General features: G+C 46.4%; 1 protein-coding gene across 5 annotated transcripts in view; it reads left to right on the top strand.

Moving 5' to 3' along the window:
• Positions 1 to 19,219, top strand: part of RABGAP1 (RAB GTPase activating protein 1) — a 3,038,993-nt gene that overhangs the window by 589,029 nt on the left and 2,430,745 nt on the right. For all 5 annotated transcript variants that reach the window (XM_069609645.1, XM_069609642.1, XM_069609641.1 and 2 more), the window contains one exon: positions 3,517 to 3,627. In XM_069609645.1, coding sequence (XP_069465746.1) covers positions 3,517 to 3,627 — 111 coding nt within the window. The remainder of the gene's footprint in view (positions 1 to 3,516; positions 3,628 to 19,219) is intronic.

The raw sequence follows: 19,219 nt of genomic DNA, 5'->3' as shown, positions 1-19,219 counted from the left end.
GGGGGGAGGAACTTGCTCGCTGTACGTGCCTGGCTGGGAGAGCTGCAGGCCTGCGTTGAAACTTCATGGTTATGTGAACATTACATTACAAAATGGAGTTGGGGATTTACAAAATGGAGTCATTTTCTCTTCTAGTTCTATACTAAGAGGTGTTTGCAAGGGTTGGAGGGGCTGCGGTTCCTAATGGTGTTCCCGCACGAGTGCTCCGGGGCCGGGCCCTGGACCCAAAGCAGCCTTGGCTGGGCCTACCCAGGAAGTGTCGCAATGGGGGAGGTGGGTTCAAAATGCCCCCTCCTTCCACTCACTTCACCGGCGGAAGATGTAAGCCAGACTGTACCTTAAGCCATAATCCAATGATGAGTTCTTCTTCCTACTCCTAGCAAAGTCTTCAGATCTGCCAAAATAGGGGCTCTGCCCTCTTTTAAAGCCAAGTGGGCCATGGTGATTGGTGTAGGCTAAGCCTACCTTAATGAACCAATCCTGGGGTCCCTACCAACAATCTCCTGTATGCATGAGGTCATAAGCAGAGTGCTTTGCTACAGGAAAGGTAAAGGGGTGAAAACAGGAACAAGGTGTGCCCCAGAACTAAAATGGCGGAAAGCTCTGGCCACACTAAGTCCACTCATCTTCCTGTCTCTTGTGTTCAAAGAATGGTTAATGGCCCCTTCTATGTGGTCCCTGTTAAAGCGACATGCCTCCCTTGAAGCTGCAGCGAGACAAGACTCTGTGGCTCCTGCAAACCACATTCTCATACCTTATGAATGAGGTCCCTCTAACAGGGGGGTGTACTGTAAATAGCAGTTCCAGACATGACAGCTCACTGTCATTGATACTGAGGGCGGGAGCTGGCTTCAGGTTGACAGTTACATATGAAAGGTTGTTGGGATTCCTGTCTCCTTTGTTAACCTCTCCAGCCAGGCCCTGTGTGGGCTTGTTTGAAGTACCTTCTATTGGTATATTAATCGCTGCCACCAGCTGCAGGGCCTAACAGAAGAGCAGGGTGGATCCATCGAGTCTTTGTTAACGAGGCTGGTCACGGCAGGGGGAAGCTTGCTCCTCTCCCTTCCTGGAGATGACAGAATGCACTAATGGATGTCACTTTCCAACTAAATATGATGGTGGGACTGTGCCTGTAGGCTGTGACCACCCAAAGTGCACAGGTCTATGCATTTGTCGTGGTGTAAGCATAGGAAAATGTGTGTAGATTAGCTGCGCACATTTTCCTGACCTTTTTGTACCATCATTCCATTTAATTAAAAATGTCTAAAAGCCCAGGCAAGCGCATACCCACCATGCTGATGGTCGAATTCCTCACAAGCATATATATCGGAATGCCGGATGGCCTCACCAAAAAACTGCAGCAAATTCAGAATGCAGCAGCAAGACTGCTCCTCAGACTTACCATGTGAGAACTCCTCACACCAGCACTAAGAATCCTCCACTTGCTGCCAGTCAAAAAAGATTTTTCGTTAAGCCACTCTGCTTCACCCGCAGAGCAATCCACGGCCAAGGAGCGGAATTCATAGAGGAAAAAACCTCCATTCACAAACCAAATCGAACACCGAGACCCTGTAACAACATTCGCCTCGAACCAAAACAGTACTCAAAGCTGAAATTTGGTGGATCAGCATTCTCCTGCATCTCTGCAAAACCTTGGGACTCGCTACTGAAGGAAATACAAACAATAGAAGAAACACCTAACATTCTTAAAATCATGGCTCTTTAACTCACCAAACTAAACAGGATGGTCTGAAGAGAAACGGCCATCACAACCCAAGAGAAACAACCGAAACCTAATGAACTGAAACCCGGATAACCCAATTAAAAAATAGCATTTCAATACAGACCACCATAGAAGAACCTGAACCCTTCCAAACCAACATAACCCTTGAATGAGAAGGGCCCAGTTCACTCATCAATAACCCTACTAAAAATGTTCCAACTATCCTTCATACTCGCCCTCAAATACCAAAACAAAACGCACACATACCTCTACCGCAGCAGAAAACCGAAACCACCACAGACTGCACACACTCTGCACCCACTATACTAAACACACTACAGAAAACCAAACCTCGGATGCACATCTGAAAGTAACATAAGCAAAGGTAACAGTACAGAATTTCAGTGCTACTGTGTACATGGTCTTATGTCAAAACTGCTCAAGATGGGGATAAAAGATTTCTTTCTATTTATAACAAAGAAATAAGCAAGAGAATGTGTTCGAAAGGCTTTTTTACAGTGGTTGCAATCAACACTAGGGAGAGTACACACCACACTTGTGCACAATCATTTAAAGAAACAATTCTGTTCATGTAGACATTTTAAGCCTGAAGCATTAGCTAGAGGTTTGTAGTATTCACTGCCAAATCAGCTTTCATAAGAAGGTTCTGAAATTGACAGCTCAACCCTTTCAATACCTTACACTGTTTAGTTCTAGCACTCAAGCCTGATCCCGAGGAGGTTCCCCTTGTTGTTTGAGACTGCATGTGTTCATATGGCAGTCTGGGGGGATAACCGGCTTTTACATAAATATGGGATTTCCATTCTTCTGCCATTAATCATTTTACCGTGAGTAGTTTAGAAATGTCACGTTTAGTATCTGACCATACACATTCAGACTTCCCACACGCCATGTGAAGGAAAGGGTCTAAAATGTGACTGGGTGCTGGCTGTGAGTAGAATAAACTGCATTATCCATTGATGGCATTGCGTGAGAGGATACATGGGTTTCAGTAGATGCCAACTTGGGCAGGGTACAGACAGATGTCTATCCTCATCAGATTGTTTAGAACATTTTCAGCGATTATGGCTCAGATAAGTACCTGCTGGGAGTCAAAGGGTTGTGAAAGGCTGTGCTGTGGTCATTTGTTGAAGCTATATCACAGGCCAACATCAATAAAGAAAATGCTGCTGTTTGAGCAGGGGACTTTATGGAATTCCACAAGTCTACCATATTTGGGTTACTAATGAAAAATGGCATAAAGTTCTAAAAGCACTGCATTATATGGTACTCAAAGCATCAAGCTGCAAAATGAATGCAACAGGTAAAGGGCAATTTCCTTTTCAAATTTGTTTTAGCAAATTATTGGGCGGGTAAGGCATTAATACACAGTGGGAGAAAGAATTAGGTTTAGCAAATTGTGTAACTCGACCCAATTGCCATACATGTGTGTACTGTGATGATCATGTTGTACTGATGGGAGGATTATTTCTATTTTTCCACTTGTTTTTCCCCCACTTTACTGGATGTATTATTTTCTTTTGTTTGCAAATTAAAGCATAAAAAAAGAAGGCATGTTCCGACATGTGCTGGTAATTGAGCTGGATGTTCTATAAGAATAGGACATGGAAATTTGCAAGCTTGTGGTCATACCTGCAATAGGTAATCATTTGTTTTAGTGTATCACAAGTGTCTATTACCACTTAGCCTTTACATTGCTCCACTGTCTAACTTGACATTTAATAGAAATATAAGTAATGTATAATAATTATAGATTTGTTTTCAAATTATAGTGCTGTTCCGAAAGACAAGGATAAACAGTGTTTTAAGCTCAGACAAGGAGTAGACAAGAAGATTGTCATTTATGTTCAACAAACATCGAATAAAGAACTTGCCATTGAAAGGTAATTTTTTTTATTTGGTAAACATTTCACTGTAGGGTTTACTGGTGTTAATGTTACCTGCTTTGCTATTTAGTAGTTTCCAGTGTTTTGTACATTTCTCAAGTGTCTGGGACGGGCCCCCTACAAGCACCATATTTCTTGCTTGGCCACTGGTACCCCTATGTGTTGGGTGCCAAAGCATACATAAATGCATACCCTATTTCGAAGGGATTGTGTCCTCCGACGTATTCCTTATCTTAGATAATTTGTCTCCAGCTTGCAGGCCAGCAAGCTGGAGACGAATTATCTAAGATAAGGAATACGTCAGAGGAACATCCCATCGAAAGAACGTTACCAGGTAAGAAGTAACTTGTTCATCTAGCTTAATATAGTAAATCATCCTAAAACAAAAAACTATTCAAATCTAAACAAAATCTATTCTAGAATAATGGGAGAACATCTGCTTTCTGGTAAATATTTGACCCAAGCAATAGAGGAATAAAATTGTCTTGCAGAAGTTAAATTCATGCTGGTGGTTATTCTGGATGGAGGTATGTTTAGAGAAGACACTTACATACACAAAGTGAAGTTTTTGCCCAAACTTGCGTTAGTAGAGCATATAGTCTTTGAATTTTTAAGCATTTTGGACGAGTGGCTGGCAGGCAGTCCATGCCTTGAAAGGTCGCCACTCTGCAACTCAGTGGGCACATGTTTGGTCTGTGACCATTGTCAGCATAAGTGTTGCATTCCGTTTTGGGAAACTCCAGCTACCAACTACTTTCGAAAGCTTCAGATCAATGTTCCTCACTCTTGAAATATCCACACTTGGTTTGTAATTTGTAGATGATGCAATGAGATTCCACTGTGTAATATTTTAGAATTATCTTATGGGGGAGGTTAAATGACCTATGTAGGTTATCATTACTTAAGTCTTGTGTACCTTTTGTAAGATTATTGGGGAAAGGACCAAGACACGTTTGCACAATATAAAAGTGCTTTCATTTAAATATTGGATGTCTGAATACCTAGGCCCTGGTGTTTTTTGTTCACTGCGCAGAATTAGTGTTTTTGTAGAGTGCATGTCGACCCCTGCTTATCTGCCATTGTGGCAAATGAAGCAAATTAAGAAATCCGGTGCACATTAAGGAGACAACTTGTGTTTCTTTCATCCCTCAAACAATCTTGCCTGCTGATGTAGGATCGTATAAAGGACTTTTTCTTCTTCAGATTTTCCAAATCAAAAAGAATTGTGTTTTCGGGCTATGGGTGGTTACTGCTGCTTATCTAAACCTCCATGTGGACTCCCACCTCCCTAGCCTAGACTTCCCTATTCCACCACCAGGCTTGTGCATTCTCTGTATACTACAGCCAGTGACTTGTACTGCAGCTGTCTGTCCCTTACCGTAAAAGGGGGAGCAGGGGAGAGGGGCGCTAATGTTGTGGCCTTTACAAACTTGCGCAGGGTCATCCTAAGGGTTTTGCCTGATGGCTCTGTCTTTTTGCTTCAGGCTGGTTAACTCCAGAGATTCTCATTCTTCTCTCACACCCCTGTGTCTGTGTCTCTCCGTTTGTGTCTCTCTCCACCCGTTTGTGTGTCTCTCCCTGTTTCTGTCTCACGATGCGTGTCTGCCTCGTGCTGCCTCTCGCTCGCTACCTAGTGGGGTCTTTTTTAAAAAAAACTTTGTTTGAATTTTACATACCCTTGAAATACAATTGCACCAACAAGGTGCACGATCAAAACTTGAGGAAAAGGAAACAGGGAGGTGTAAAAGGTGGAGGGTTGGGAGAAAAGGAAAGGAAGAAAGAAAGGAAAAAACTTCATAACATTACCCATTAACTGTTCCCCCCCCCGAAGCTGCCCCTTCCCCTCCCGCCCCCGTATGAAATTAGAGCCCAATTTAATTCTTCATCAGTGTCCGAAATTTAAAGTTCAGAGGGATGTGGAGGATCTCAGTTCCATGGTCTCCTTTCAGGTGCCAGATAAATCAGAGCCTACAGATTCATTACTGTTTAGCAGATATGCGATATACGGTCCCCATGCAATGGTAGGGTTCTTATAAGTTCGCTTTCCACATTCTGGCAGTATGTTATGTCTCTTTTCCAGTCATCAAGTTTGGGTAGTGGGCCTCTGCCCCAAGACATGGCGATCCTCCTCCGGGCCAGCACCAGAAGAAGGGCTGCTAATTTACGTGATGCAGCTTGAAGGTATTTAGTGAAACCCAGGAGTGGCCCCAGCGGAAGTGGGGTCACCTGTTCGCCTATGATGTCAGCAGTTATTTGTAAGACTGAGTTCCAGAAACGTCGTATTCCGGGGCAGTCCCAGGCCAAGTGGAGGAAGTCCTCACGAGCCGCTGCGCATCTTTCGCATTGGGGCGACGTGTCTGGGTGATGTTTGTGCTTCTTGACTGGGGTAACATATATATTTGGTGTACAAAGTTAAAATGTATTAATTTGTAACAAGTATTCAGTGCAACCTTTTGGGTTTGGTTTAGGATATAGGACCAATCTTCTGTGGATATCGTCTCCTGAATGGCAGTTTCCCAATTTTGCTGGGTTTTAGTGTTGGGTTTCCCAATATTGGCCACCATGGATTTATATAACAGCGAGACCAATCTCCCTTCCCCTGCGCTTGAATTGTGTTATGTAGTAACTCCCAGGTGGGGGGGTTGTTTAGGAAATGAGGGAAATAACTTGTGTAAGGTATGGCGTAATCTAAAATAAAGGAAAATATCTAGGGAAGTATTACCCCCCCTATCTTTGGCCATTTGTGGGGTTAGAAAGGTGCCCTAAGGGAACAGGTCTCCGAGTGAGTGGACATTGACCTTGTCAGCCCATATTAGAAACACTTTTTCGTTTGTGAGGGGAATGCCGGGAATAAATCTGATTGGAAGTAGAGGGGAGAATCTCACGTCTACTCCGTATTTGGTTGCCATCTTTTTCCAGATTGCGTATGTAGACAGGACTGTGTTTAAGCGTGTTATACGGGACTGGGATTTGGCTTATAATGACAGCGCTTAGCAGGTCGGGTGAGGCCAGGGCACGTTCCACTTGCACGTGTGGGCGGACAAAATGCTCTGCGTACCAATAGCTCAAGAAGTGAGCCTTGGCCACCCAATAGTATTTTTCTATATCTGGGAGTGCCAGACCCCCCTTGGATGTTGGCAACACCAGAGTGCTATACGCGACACAAGCCGGTTTACCCGCCCATATGAGCTCTAGAACTGCCGTCCTGATTTTTTGGAGAAAGGATTTGGGAAGGAGTAGTGGGATGTTTATAAATAAATACAGACGTTTAGGAAGAATGACCATCTTGATCAAGGATACTCTGCCCCATATTGTTAACGGTAATGATTTCCACCTATGGAAACGTTCTTGCATTGAGTTTAGCGTGGTGACATAATTATCTTTGTAAATCTCATGATGGTTATGTGACATGTAAATGCCCAGATAGCGCACCTTTGAATGCTCCCATTTAAAGCCGTGATCGTCAATAAATAGTTATATTCGGGGTCAAGGGAAACACTACCGATTTGGAATGATTAATTTTTAGCCCAGGCATTTGGCCGAATCTTATCACTTCGCGCATTACAGGGTTAAGATTCTCTTGGGGGTCACTGACGAACAATATGACGTCATCAGCGTAAAGAGAAGCAATCAATCTGTGAGGACCTAGTTTAAGCCCTCGGTGCAGTTGGTTTTCTCGTAATCTCGAAGCCAAAGGCTCCATGATAAGGGCGAATATCAGTGCTGAAAGCGGGCAGCCTTGTCTTGTTCCACGCTCTAGTGATATGCTTATGGATCTAGTGTTACCCAGAGTGACATATGACCGCGGGTCGTTATATAACAGAGACACTAACATGATAAAGAAATTACCAAAGCCCATCTGTCTAAGCGCTGCCATCATGAATGGCCATTCAACAGAGTCGAACGCCTTCTCGGCGTCAAGGAGTACCGCCATCGCCTGTTGTGTTAGATCTATGGCCTCAATGACTCCGAACAGTCTTCTGATGCCGTATGTGGTACTGCATCCTGGAATAAATCCGGCTTGGTCTCCAATCACCAGGGCCGGCATGAGAGGGAGTAGCCGTGTTGCAAGTATTTTGGCAAGAATTTTGTTGTCCAGGTTGATTAAGGAGATCGGTCTGCAAGATGCACATTAATCTGCGGGTTTGCCGGCTTTATGTAGTACCATAACATTGGCTTCGCGCAGTGTGGGGGGAAGGCTTACGTGCTCAACTGCTTCTTCGTAGACGCGGAGCAGGGGTGGGGCGAGGATGAATGCGTGGGCTTTGTAAAACTCTCCAATGAGCCCGTCTGGTCCTGGCGCTTTGGAGTTTGGAAGGGATTTTATTGCCTCCAGAATTTCTTCCTCTGTTATCGGAACGTTTAGTGGTTCTCGCAGGTCTGCCTTCACCCAGTATAGCTCAGTGTCGTTAAGATACTCCTGTATAGAGTTCGGATCTGAGTTACCTTTGGAACTGTACAGGTTCTGATAGAAATTCCGGAACGTGATGGCGATTTCCTCCTCAGTATATACCCGCTGTCCTTGAGCGTCTTTGACACATTCAACTCGTGTCAGGGTTTTGTCCATTGACAGTAGGCGGGCCAACAAGGTGCCTGGTTTCTGTCCCTCCACTTATTGCCGGATTTGGTGACCATGACCCAGGAATTTTATTTCCCTTTCGGCCGTTTCCCTGAACTTCAGAAGTTCCTCCTTTAGGTCGGCTTGAGTGTGAGAATTTGGAGCAGTGAGAACTTGACGCTCTAGAGCTTTCAGACGCTTCTCACTACTTGAGAGCTCTCTCCGGATCAGTCTTAGTATGCAGTTTTCTTTGGCCAGGCATATGCCACGTACAAAGCATTTTAGAGCTTCCCAAATGGTGCCGGGGGAATCGACCGAACCAACGTTTGTCTCGATGGCCATTATTTCCTTGTGTAGTTCATCTGGAAAGACTGTGTTGGCGAGAGAGCCATGTTTGAATCTCCAGTTGAGTCCAGGAACTGTTGCGCTCACTAGGGAGACGTCGAGTGTGACCATTGAGTGGTCGGAAAGGGTGCGTGGCAAGATTTGACTCGTCCCCCAGACGAATGGGCTGTGGGAGGATGCCAAGATATAATCAATCCGGGAACTGGTGTTGTGGACGGCAGAGTGGAAAGTATAGTCCTTCGTGTCACGATTATGCTGCCTCCAGGTGTCAGTTAGGCCAAATGTCTGGCAGATCTCTTGAACTTGAGCGCTGGCTTTGGACAGGTTGCCCGCTGTGTTGTGGGATTTGTCTAGTCTGGGATCAATTGGTGTATTGAGATCTGCTCTCCATATAATGGTTGCCGCATTGGTTTTTCCCAGTTGGGACATCACCCAGTTAATGTTGTTTGGACCATCGGTATTCGGTGCGTAAGAGTTCACAATTACTACTTCATTTCCCGCGATTATCCCCCTCACCAATAGGGCTCTACCTCAGAGTCTTTCTGTGAGTCTATTACACTGAAGTTCGTTCTCCTATCTATTCAAATTGCGACTCCTCTGGCATAGGATGAGTATGATGAGAAATACCTATGGCAGCCCCAGGATCTGGCCCAGTGCAGTTCAGACGATGGCAGGAGATGTGTTTCCTGCAGTATGACAATGTTGATTTTATGCCTTAGGAGATATTGGAAGACTTTCCTTGTTTTCGCCGGCTGGTTACCACCACGAATGTTCCAGGTGGCGACCTTAAGTGTTGTCGCTGCCATCAGGGAGGTCTGGTGAATTTATATTTGATGGGTTTGGATGATGTGACTGATGAATAGATTCATGCGAGATTCTGGAGAGCTTGGCTTTTGTTCGAACAGCTTTGAGCTACGTGCTCATTGTGGGGTGGGGTTGCGGGGTGAAAGGCGGCTGTGTTGAACTCGAATCCCTCCCTTGGGTGGGCAACCCCCAACAGGCCCACGACAAACAATCCCTTATAAACCAAACTGTCAACAATGCTGTGCAAGGGGCGCTAGTAGCCCTCCAAGACGAGGTTGCTCCCTCCCACTGTTGCATTTCTATTACGTGGAGATGAATGTATTGCGTCGGCAGAGAGCGGGTGAATTTGATTTGTGTTAGCTCCCGGCGATAGCTTTATGGCGGGTCTCTCCTCGGGCGGTTCCCTCTCTGTGGGAGACAATTGTTATGGGCAGGCCTACAGCCGTTATGATCCAGATAGTCACTAGTCTCTTCGGGAGTGTTGAAAAATTGAGTCTTCCCTTCGAATTGAATGCAGAGTTTCGCCGGGAATATCATTGAATACTGAATTTGGTTTTCCTGCAGTCTGCGCTTCACAGCTGTGAACGACCGTCTTTGAGTCTGGACTGCTTGTGAAAAGTCTGGGAAGAACTGTAACTTATCTCCATCGTATTGCAGATCTTCTTTGTCTCTTGCGGCCCTGAGGATTGCGTCACAATCTTTATAGTTCAGCAGCTTAGCTATAATGGGACGTGGGTTCATCCCGGGGATAGGTCTTGAGTTAGGTATTCTGTGAGTTTGTTTTACTACAAAAAGCTTGGACAGGATATTAGGGCCGAACAAGTCCGTGCAGATCTGCTCTACGTGGTTCTCCATCTTGGTGGTCAATTGGTGCTCTCTGACTCGACGATCCTTATATTATTGCGCCGGGAGCGACCTTCTAAGTCCTCATTTTTGGCCGTTACTATTTTCATCTGCGCTTTGAGTGAGGACACTCTGGTAGCCATGGCTGACGCCCCAATCGTCAAGGTCTGAGACCCTCTGCTCGACTGCGTCTAGTCCGTTCGCATGCCCGTCCAGCCGGTGTTGGAGCTGGTCCACTTTGGAGGAAAGTGTGTCTAGTTTGCTACTCAGGCCTCCTATGCCGGCTTTGAGGTCAAGTAGTATTTCCCTGATATCGAAGTCCTGTGATTCTTCTCCGTCATGAGGTGGAGCCCTGGGTGGGGGAATGAGACCTACTGTTAAGGGGGGCCGTTTTGGTAGAGGAGCAACTTTCAAAAGGCAGCTTTCTCTGCGACCTATCTGGTTTCCCCATTCTTGTTGTGGACAGGCGCGTCCGTGACTCTGGAAGCTGTGTGGTGCTGGTCCGTGCGATCGGGTAGGGCGATTGTATTTATACCTTGCCGGGCCAGGCGGCGGAGCGAGCTGGCCTGGAGACAGGGCCTTGTGTCACCTCCTATGATATGGCGTCTTCGTTATGCACCGGATATTTGCTGCTGGGTTGAGGGAAGGTGGCAATGCTGTTGGGAAGTACGCTTCTGGGTTAGCACCGGGGGCCCGGCTCCACGGGAAATCTATAGCAATTCTCAGGGCTCGGGTCCATATGGGGTGCCTCTGTATGATGTCTGGAGTTCCAGTACCAGCGAAGCGTCCCAGTGTGTTTCAGCGCTGGGGCCCTGGGGTGCCGCTCACTGCTGAATTCTTCTCCCCGGACTCTGACATGCGTGCCCAGGTCGCGCCTCCCTTCGCTTTCTGCTGCTTTCTGGACTGGGGGCAGCGGGGTTCCAGGCCGACGTGGCCTCAGGAGTTATGCCTCATGGTCGGGGGTCAGCGCCGCTCACTCCCGGCTCGCTGTCACGCGACCCGTCAAGGCCTTGGCGGTTCCGTTGACTTGCCTGTCACACAGGGGAGCTCGGGGATTTGCTGCCATTCCGCCGCACGTGTGTATGCGGCGAGGGGAAGTGTCGGGTGCTCGTACCTGGGTTGCTGCTGGTCGCGGGTGGCTGCCTCGACTTTCTTCCCCGCACCGGTGCTGGTTGGGTCGCTCCTCTCAGGCCGCTCCCAGGTGCCGCGGCCGCGAGACCGCAGGGCTCATCCAGCAGTCTCGGAGCCCGCCACCTCCCGGATGTTGCAGTCGGGCGGCAGGCTCCTCACCGAACGATTTTCCACGCTCCCAGTCCCCCGAGCCCGAGCAGAGACCGCGACTCCAGACTGTCAGAGCTTAGTTTCACCAACACGATAGCAACGATTCATCAGGATTTCGTGGGAGCTTTACGGAGCTCACAGGGAGGCCGCTATCTTGGCCGGCTCTCTAGCGCCCTCTATACCTAGTGGGGTCTTAGTACCACCCTCTAAGACACATCTTACATTCACATTTTGTCTCTCTCTCTCTCTCTCTCTCTCTCTCTCTCTCTCTCTCTCTCTCTCTCTCTCTCTCTCTCTCTCTCTCTCTCTCTCTCTCTCCCCCCCCCCTCTCCCCTGTGATTGAACTGGTCTCTCCCAATGCTTGTATATCCACATGGTACCCTCTTCTCCCAATTCTTCAGCTGCTGGTCTTCCCTCCCTCCCTCCATCTCTCTTCCTCTCCACACTCTTTCCCCTGCTTTTATTGCTTTCTCGCTATTTCCTCTCTCCTGCCGACTCCCTCCTGGTCTCCCACTTTCCAACACTTGTTTCCACCAGTACACCTGCCTCTGCTCTTCTTAACCTCCTGCCTCATGCACCCACACACATACCTCTTTCCTCTTTCTCTCTCAGCACACTGCCCTTTCTCGACTCTCACCTTTTCTACTCTAAGCTTTCAATTCAGTTTCTCACACACACAAACCAATTGGTAGCACCCTCTTCACACCAACATCTTACTCTAGCTGTGCCTCTGTCTCTGCCTCTTTCCTCCTTGTTAGACTCTTGGCCCACCCCCAAACTCACTGATACCCTTTCACCATCTTCTGAACTTAGTCTTTTTGTAGCCCAGCCTACCCTGTTGTGCAGTTCCTCCTGCCTCCCACTGCCACTCCATGTAACCTATTCCCCTTGGCCAATCTCTAGCTAAGCTAGTTCTCTGGTAGTTGACACTGCCCCTGGAAATCTTTAATAAGCCTTCTAGCCCCACCCCCTTGTCCTTCTCTATTTGTGTGGATGCGACTGTGCCCTCTGGCTGCTGGTTTTCCCTGTGGTTCTCCTGTGCGGTGAGCTGCGTTTGGTGGAGATTTCTGTCTCACCCCTGATTCCTTGCTCTCTTTTCACTCATTAAATTTTCTGTTGCCCCACCATTCTCTTAGGGTCCATTTGGAGTTGGTGGTTTGGGTGTTGGGTGTCTAATCCATTTCTGGTCGTGTTTTCTTTCCCCTGGTTCCAGTATGGGCTTGTCTGGTAGCGCCAAGGTGCATTCTATGAGTTGCAGTTCTGAAAGAGACCTAGTCAGGACAGTAGCAGATGGGTTTTGACAGTAGCACCAATATCCCTTCACAGGTTCACACACTCTTGGGTAGGGGATTAGATACTCTCTTCCACACCACCCTTATTTTGATAGGGGCATATCTCTAACCCTTTCGCAGCATATGAAAGTGTAATCTGTAGAGACATCAAAAAGGGACAGTTGGTGACAGACATAAGTAACATATACTTTAAGTTAATGGCCAGTAATTACATGAATATAAATTTAAGTACATACACAATTGTTCTGCTACTGTGTAGGATGTGCAAATTAGGGACATCAGGGGGACGGTCATATGTGGGGAATCGGGATGCCCATTTGCTGGCTTGCCGGTGAATCTTGAGTCTGGCCTTCAATATTTCCCCTGCCTGAATTTCTTTGATGCCCGGGGGAGAGAATTCCGTTGGTGAAGGGCCATTGGAGAAAAGGAATGGGAGGCAGCAGTATGTGTGGGTAACGGAAAGTTTGTTGAACGTTTTATTGCAGAAAGCGCAAGTGGGAGATCCAATTAGCCATGTGTGAGAGGAGGGAAGCACTAAGCCTTGGATAGGTTTGAATACCAATAGAAGACAATTAAGAAGGGATGATTTGCATTGAGTCATCTAGCACTACGTCTAGCGCAAGAGATTCCAGGTAGGCTTTAGAGCAGGGTTTTCTAACTCCAGGCCTCGAGGGCCAAAATATTGACAGGGTTTCCAGATCTTTCATTAATATTCATGCAAAAAAACTGCATGCATTTAAAATCATTGTATACAAATTTATCTCAAGAATATTAACGAGGAGTATCTTGAAAATCTGTCATGTTTCCATCTCTTGAGGCCTGGAGTCGTACAATCCTGCTGTAGAGGGTATGTGTGGCAAAGTTGAGAACTTTATTGAGGGGATTGAAGGATTAGAAGGGGTGGCCAGGACACTGCTTTGTGGGACGCTGGCATGGGGGTGGGGGAGGATATGCTACAGTTACGAGAGATGGTGAAATGGTGAAATGGTGGTCTGAGAGATAGGCCATCCAGCTGAGTGCTGTGTCCTTGAAGCCTAGGGTGGAGAGAATCTGAAGGAGGGAGGAAGCAGTGGGAGTGGTGAGCAATGGTAAAAATGTTGAGAACATGGGTCCCTGCTCAATTACTGTAAAGATTTTACTGTGAGACCCACACTGAAGGTAGTTGCATAGATTGTTTACCTCGAGGTAGGTAATGAAGTAGTTAAAGACCACTCTTGAGGGTTTTAGCTTTACTTCCCTTTTTGCTCATTTTTTATGGGGAAACAGACTAGTTCTTCAGACTGTCAGTACTTGGAAACTTTGTTTTCCTTTTGAATTCTTATACTTTTTGATGTTGCACTCGGCACCTTACAGTGCTTTGCAATGCAGATACTTTTGTATCGCCCTACACACGCTTTTTACACATGGGATTTTTGCTTACTTTTATATGTGCCTAAAGACAAACTGGTGGCAGCAGTTGCTTTTTTACCATGTTTGCTTTATGTTTGGTGTGCTCGTCTGTGTTTACCACGTGTGGCTACTAAACGTAACTATTACCCTGAAATGGCTGTGCTACGAGACTATTGCTTGTTCCTTGGCCACATTGTAGTTTGACCTTCTTCCTAAGTCAGGAAATCCTTAGAAGGTCATGCACTTGCCAAATCACTGGGGCAGATGTGAAACCAATAGTTGTCTCTGATTGGATAACTACCAGCTGTTTGAATAGTGCAGATCCTTACCATTGTTGGGCATTCCCCATACCACCCCACATTTATTATCAACTTAACCCATTCCTGCAGCGTGGGGAGATGAGTGGTCTTCTGTGGTTGAAGTTGGAATTAGTCTTTCTATGCCGTTTTTTGCTTTGAGGAGGAGCTTTGCTGCAGTACCTGTACCATTCCCTACTTAACCCCCAAATCTGCGCACAGCATGGGGAGACAAGTGGTCTTCTGTGTTCCTGGGTGGGCCTCTGGGAAGGTGCTGACCCTCCTGTTCTTCAACGACGTGCACAGGAGAATCCGGGTAAAACAGAGGACTTCAGGCGGTCCCTTATCGAGGCAAAAACGAAGGCTCCAAGACGCAGGCTCGACTAACAGTGCAATTGGATCTGGGTATCAGGAGGTGAGTGCATCCTAGCCCCATGTGATCCCTGCAAGATTTATACCTAAACCTGTGGTTAGGCTAACATCTGCACTAGACAATTACGTAATCAACATAATTGAGATGATTATTGCCGACACTAATGCGGCTAACATACGTAACTCACATATCAGCGCTGCACGAAACTGTTTGTGCTCACTTAGCCATGCTGGTTATACTGAACCCGACCCACCTGCATCGAATTGCCAACCCAGGGTGGCGGTGCTGGCGGAGCTGACCAAGTGTGATTTGATTCCTAGATCCTCCCGCTCAATATTTCCACAACTTACGCAGGTTGGACCCACTCACATTGACTTAGCCAAAACTGTAATTACAATACTGAGATCCTCGGTGTTCCACCCAGAATCGAACGTACCGAGTGAATGCATTACAGAACCTATAACGCTGACCAAACCTTTTGAGGAGACGGCGAATACCGCAGGAAACGCAATGTCCATGAACTTGCTGAACAAACCTGTGGAGTCTGCTATGAGGACCTTGACAGACAAACCACTCGGCGTCTCTTCAGTACCGTCATCAACAGGACAACATTTCAATTCTATTGAGGCGTTGCCAACTACATCCATAACAAACATGGTGAACTTACCTGTGCCAACTAACCAACGGTCACCTTTGATCCTGAATATAGAGCAAGTGAAACGCAGGTCTGTACCTCATTAAAGCGCCTCTTTGCCATTGCTAGTCCAATTACAGAATAAGGACCGGAAGCTGAACTGCTTCAAGCAGCCTCGAGCTGAACATCTTACCACTCTCGATGAATTGGAGCTTCAACGCTCTGCCTTGACACTTCGCCTAACTCGAGATATTGCAGCTCTAAAGGGGCAGCTGGAATTGCACAAAAAACAAAAAGGCCACTTAAAATTAAAGCTGATGCAACCGAGCCCCCACACAGTTTAAGATGAGCTCTACCTCAGCAACTGCAATGACAGCAGTGAAAGCAGTGACTGACTTGACAGATTTAACAATCAATATAGCTCCCCCGATGTCCAATAATTTGACTGGCCATCTGCAAGCAAACATCCCTCCCACTGCACGGGCAAGATGCAGACTTCTCTACAACATTCTGATGAGAGTGAAACTTTGAGCTCACGTCATCTCTCAAGCCTATGTAAAAAGCAAAGAGATGTGTCATATATAGAGCCGAGTTAATCATTTGCCGCTGGATACCAAGACTGTGTTCCACCAAAAATATCCAGAGACGGTGGTCCACCTCGCCTCAGAGGATATTGCTGTATTGCAAAATAATGTCATGGCTGCACTAACTATTTCAATGTCACCTTTCACCAAATTGTATGAATCTCTGAACGATATGATAAAATACCAGGCGACTCGCATCGCAATCACTCACACCAAACTTATTTTATTGGAAACATTTGTCACCAAAGTACACAACAGATTGGATACAGAAGCAGAAGCCTTAATAATGTGGCAGATTAGGCTATGTGATCTGACGCGAAGAGTGTGACAAATCAACTCTGATGACCACTCTTTTGGAAAACTGTAGATGGATGAGATACCATTGTATGGAGCGGCAAAAAACCCACACCAATATTAGTCCACAAAGATCTGCCCTCTCCTTTATCACGGCCACAAACTACCATGTTGCTACAGCTGGGTGCCCAAGATGGGGACATTTCCAAGAAGCAAGCAGACTTTAATCATAAGCGAAACCCCTCCACCCCCCAATCAGAGAGGAGAGATGGTAGTTACGATAAAACACCTGAGCTGGAGGAAATCAATGGCGCCACAAGGTCCAAGTGTGCATCCATTGTTGTGACTCAATTGTCTCTGCCAGCATCAGCAATCGATGTAAGACTGTCAAACTTGCCTAAATCAACATTACCAGTCACGGTAATCCAAAGTATCAACTGGCAAATAATTCTACACCAGACACTTTTTGATATTTGACAAGAAGGACAAACTAAACAGTGATCATGCCCAAAAAAGGGAGGGTCAGCAACGGCAAAAGAAAATGAAGAATTGTTAAAAAAAAAAAAACAGTCAAATGGCTCTCGAGTCTGTCTAAGGAATATAAGACTTCCCCAAGAGTCTAAAATGTGCCCCTTAGATTTGGAATAGACCGTGTATGGGAGTGAGGGGTCCTCGGGCCCCCTCGCGTCGTACGCTCCTCAGTACAAGGCTTGGACCACGTGCCTCCAGTAGTGGGATTGACCCTTGCCCTTATGTGAAGTTAACCACGGTTGACTTCTACATAGATGGGACTACTGAGCAGGACACGGGGCATCCATCTTTTGTGCCCCCTTTCGACTCCATCTTGGTAAACAGGCCTCACTGCGATAGTATAGCAATGCTCAGCTCCCCTTCCACAACAGCAGCCAAGGACAGAGACACACACACAAGGCGCGCAGGCAGCTGGCTGGCCCCCATCCTTGCACTCCCCCTGCGAAGGAAAGCTCTGCGCTTCCATTCTCACGCTGAAGCCGGAGAAAGTTGCAACAATCAATATGCTACAGTTTTCTTCCTCTGAGATCACTGTTCGCCTGAGAACCGGCATGTGAACCAGAATGAGCTAAGCACTTTCTGCTCGATTCGTCCTCATAAATGTGCAAGCCACCCACCCCCATTAGAACAATTTATTGCCATCCTGACCCTGCACCCCCTGTAAGGTATTTCTTTCAAGTGCCAGACCCTCGCCTGTGCTGCGAAACCCACCCAACACACCCACTACTAACCTTAAGCATTTTTACTACTATATATGTTTTTACGTGTACTAATGAGTTTGAAACCTAGCAGATATGCGAAACACAGCCAGATTCTTCTACATGCACAATAAGGTCAATGCCTCCAAATAAAGCCACGAATGACCGAATTGTACTGACAATAATCATTGTGTGTGACTTATGTAGAAATGTGACAAGTAGCATAAAATGTTTTAAATAATTTGTTATTTAATGTGTAACATATTAGCTTAGGTAGTGACCGGACCCTGACCTGCATGGAGCACAAGATGTTTGACGTCCGTCAGCTACTCAACCAACCAGGAGGAAGAGATGCCACCCACACCACCCCACCGCCTGGCCAATCGGGTCCATTTAGCATTTTTTGTTAGAGTTACTTTAACTAATATAAATATGAGCATGATGTAATGAGAGGGGAAGAGTTTTTTGTGTTATTTCCTAGCTGGAGAAATAAACCATCCTTTGAACTCTTGCAGCCGGGTCTCAGTGCCTCTTTCCCCGACAAGGGGTTGTGTTTGCTATTTTATTTTTTCTCTTACACATAGTAAGACGGGGAAAGGCACCAACAACCGACAGAAGGATAATTACGATGAGTTTTGCCAAATAATAATATAGATATGGCTTCAATCTTTTAAAGCCCACAGACCCAAAATGACAAACTAGAGATGACCCAAGAGGCTCAGATTTCCGACAGCTCGATAATGTATGAACAAATTACAGCCTTGCTTGATGAAGTCACCGATTATGAAGACTCTAACAACCCTGATAGCGAAGATGAAGTACATGTAGCACCTTCTGTTTGCCACCTTCACTGCTAGGTACAATAAATGAACCGCTCCCTATAAAAGAATCTAAGAGTGTACAACAACCTTTCAAACACCCGAGCAAAAGAGAAATGCGGTACTAAACAAAGCTAGTGCCGAAACGAAGGAATTCAAAAGATTACACCCCTCCGGAAAGCCAAATAGAACACCAAACAAAAATGGGACTCATAAAACGGGCGATGACCGATAACATAATTTCTGAGGCTTGTGGAATCTGCTTAGATCACATGCTTTGAGTAGTCCGACCTCTAGCGGAAGCTGCAGAGTATTAGTTTGTTTTTCGAAACTCGAAAAGGGGCGTCGAACCAGGGCATGCCAGTAATACTATCCCTAGTGTGACGTCCCCTGTACCCATGATCCATCACACGTGTAGGACCCTGTTTTTTCTGCCATACTAGTCGGACGCATGTTGCGGAGTTCCCTTGGCATTAGCAAATTATACCAAAATTATTGTTAAACTTCCCCGCTCTCTTCCACCCTACACCGAAGATCGACGTCTGTGAAGATCGAGGAAACCAGCCGTTGAGAACTCCACAACATACTTTGGGCCTTGGAGGCCTCTGGCCTCGGCCCTGTACAAGTAGAGAGAGTGGGGGGTGGTCATACAGGCTTTCCCACATGTATTTCCTACATATACCAGCCTGCTGCCAATTTCAGATATATGGAGAGTACTCCTTTCAAATTCTGCCCTAAGTGGAAGTTTCCCTGGGTAGACAGCACAATACGTGCAATCTGTGTCTCCCACAAGACCATCCCGAGGCTACCTGTCGAGCTTGCAAGCTCTTCAAGCCGAAAACACTTAAG

This window comes from Ambystoma mexicanum, chromosome 8, assembly GCF_040938575.1.
Source record: "Ambystoma mexicanum isolate Mex_15411 chromosome 8, UKY_AmexF1_1, whole genome shotgun sequence".
NCBI classification, from domain to species: Eukaryota; Metazoa; Chordata; class Amphibia; order Caudata; family Ambystomatidae; genus Ambystoma; species Ambystoma mexicanum.
This window is presented reverse-complemented; position numbering and strand designations above follow the sequence as displayed.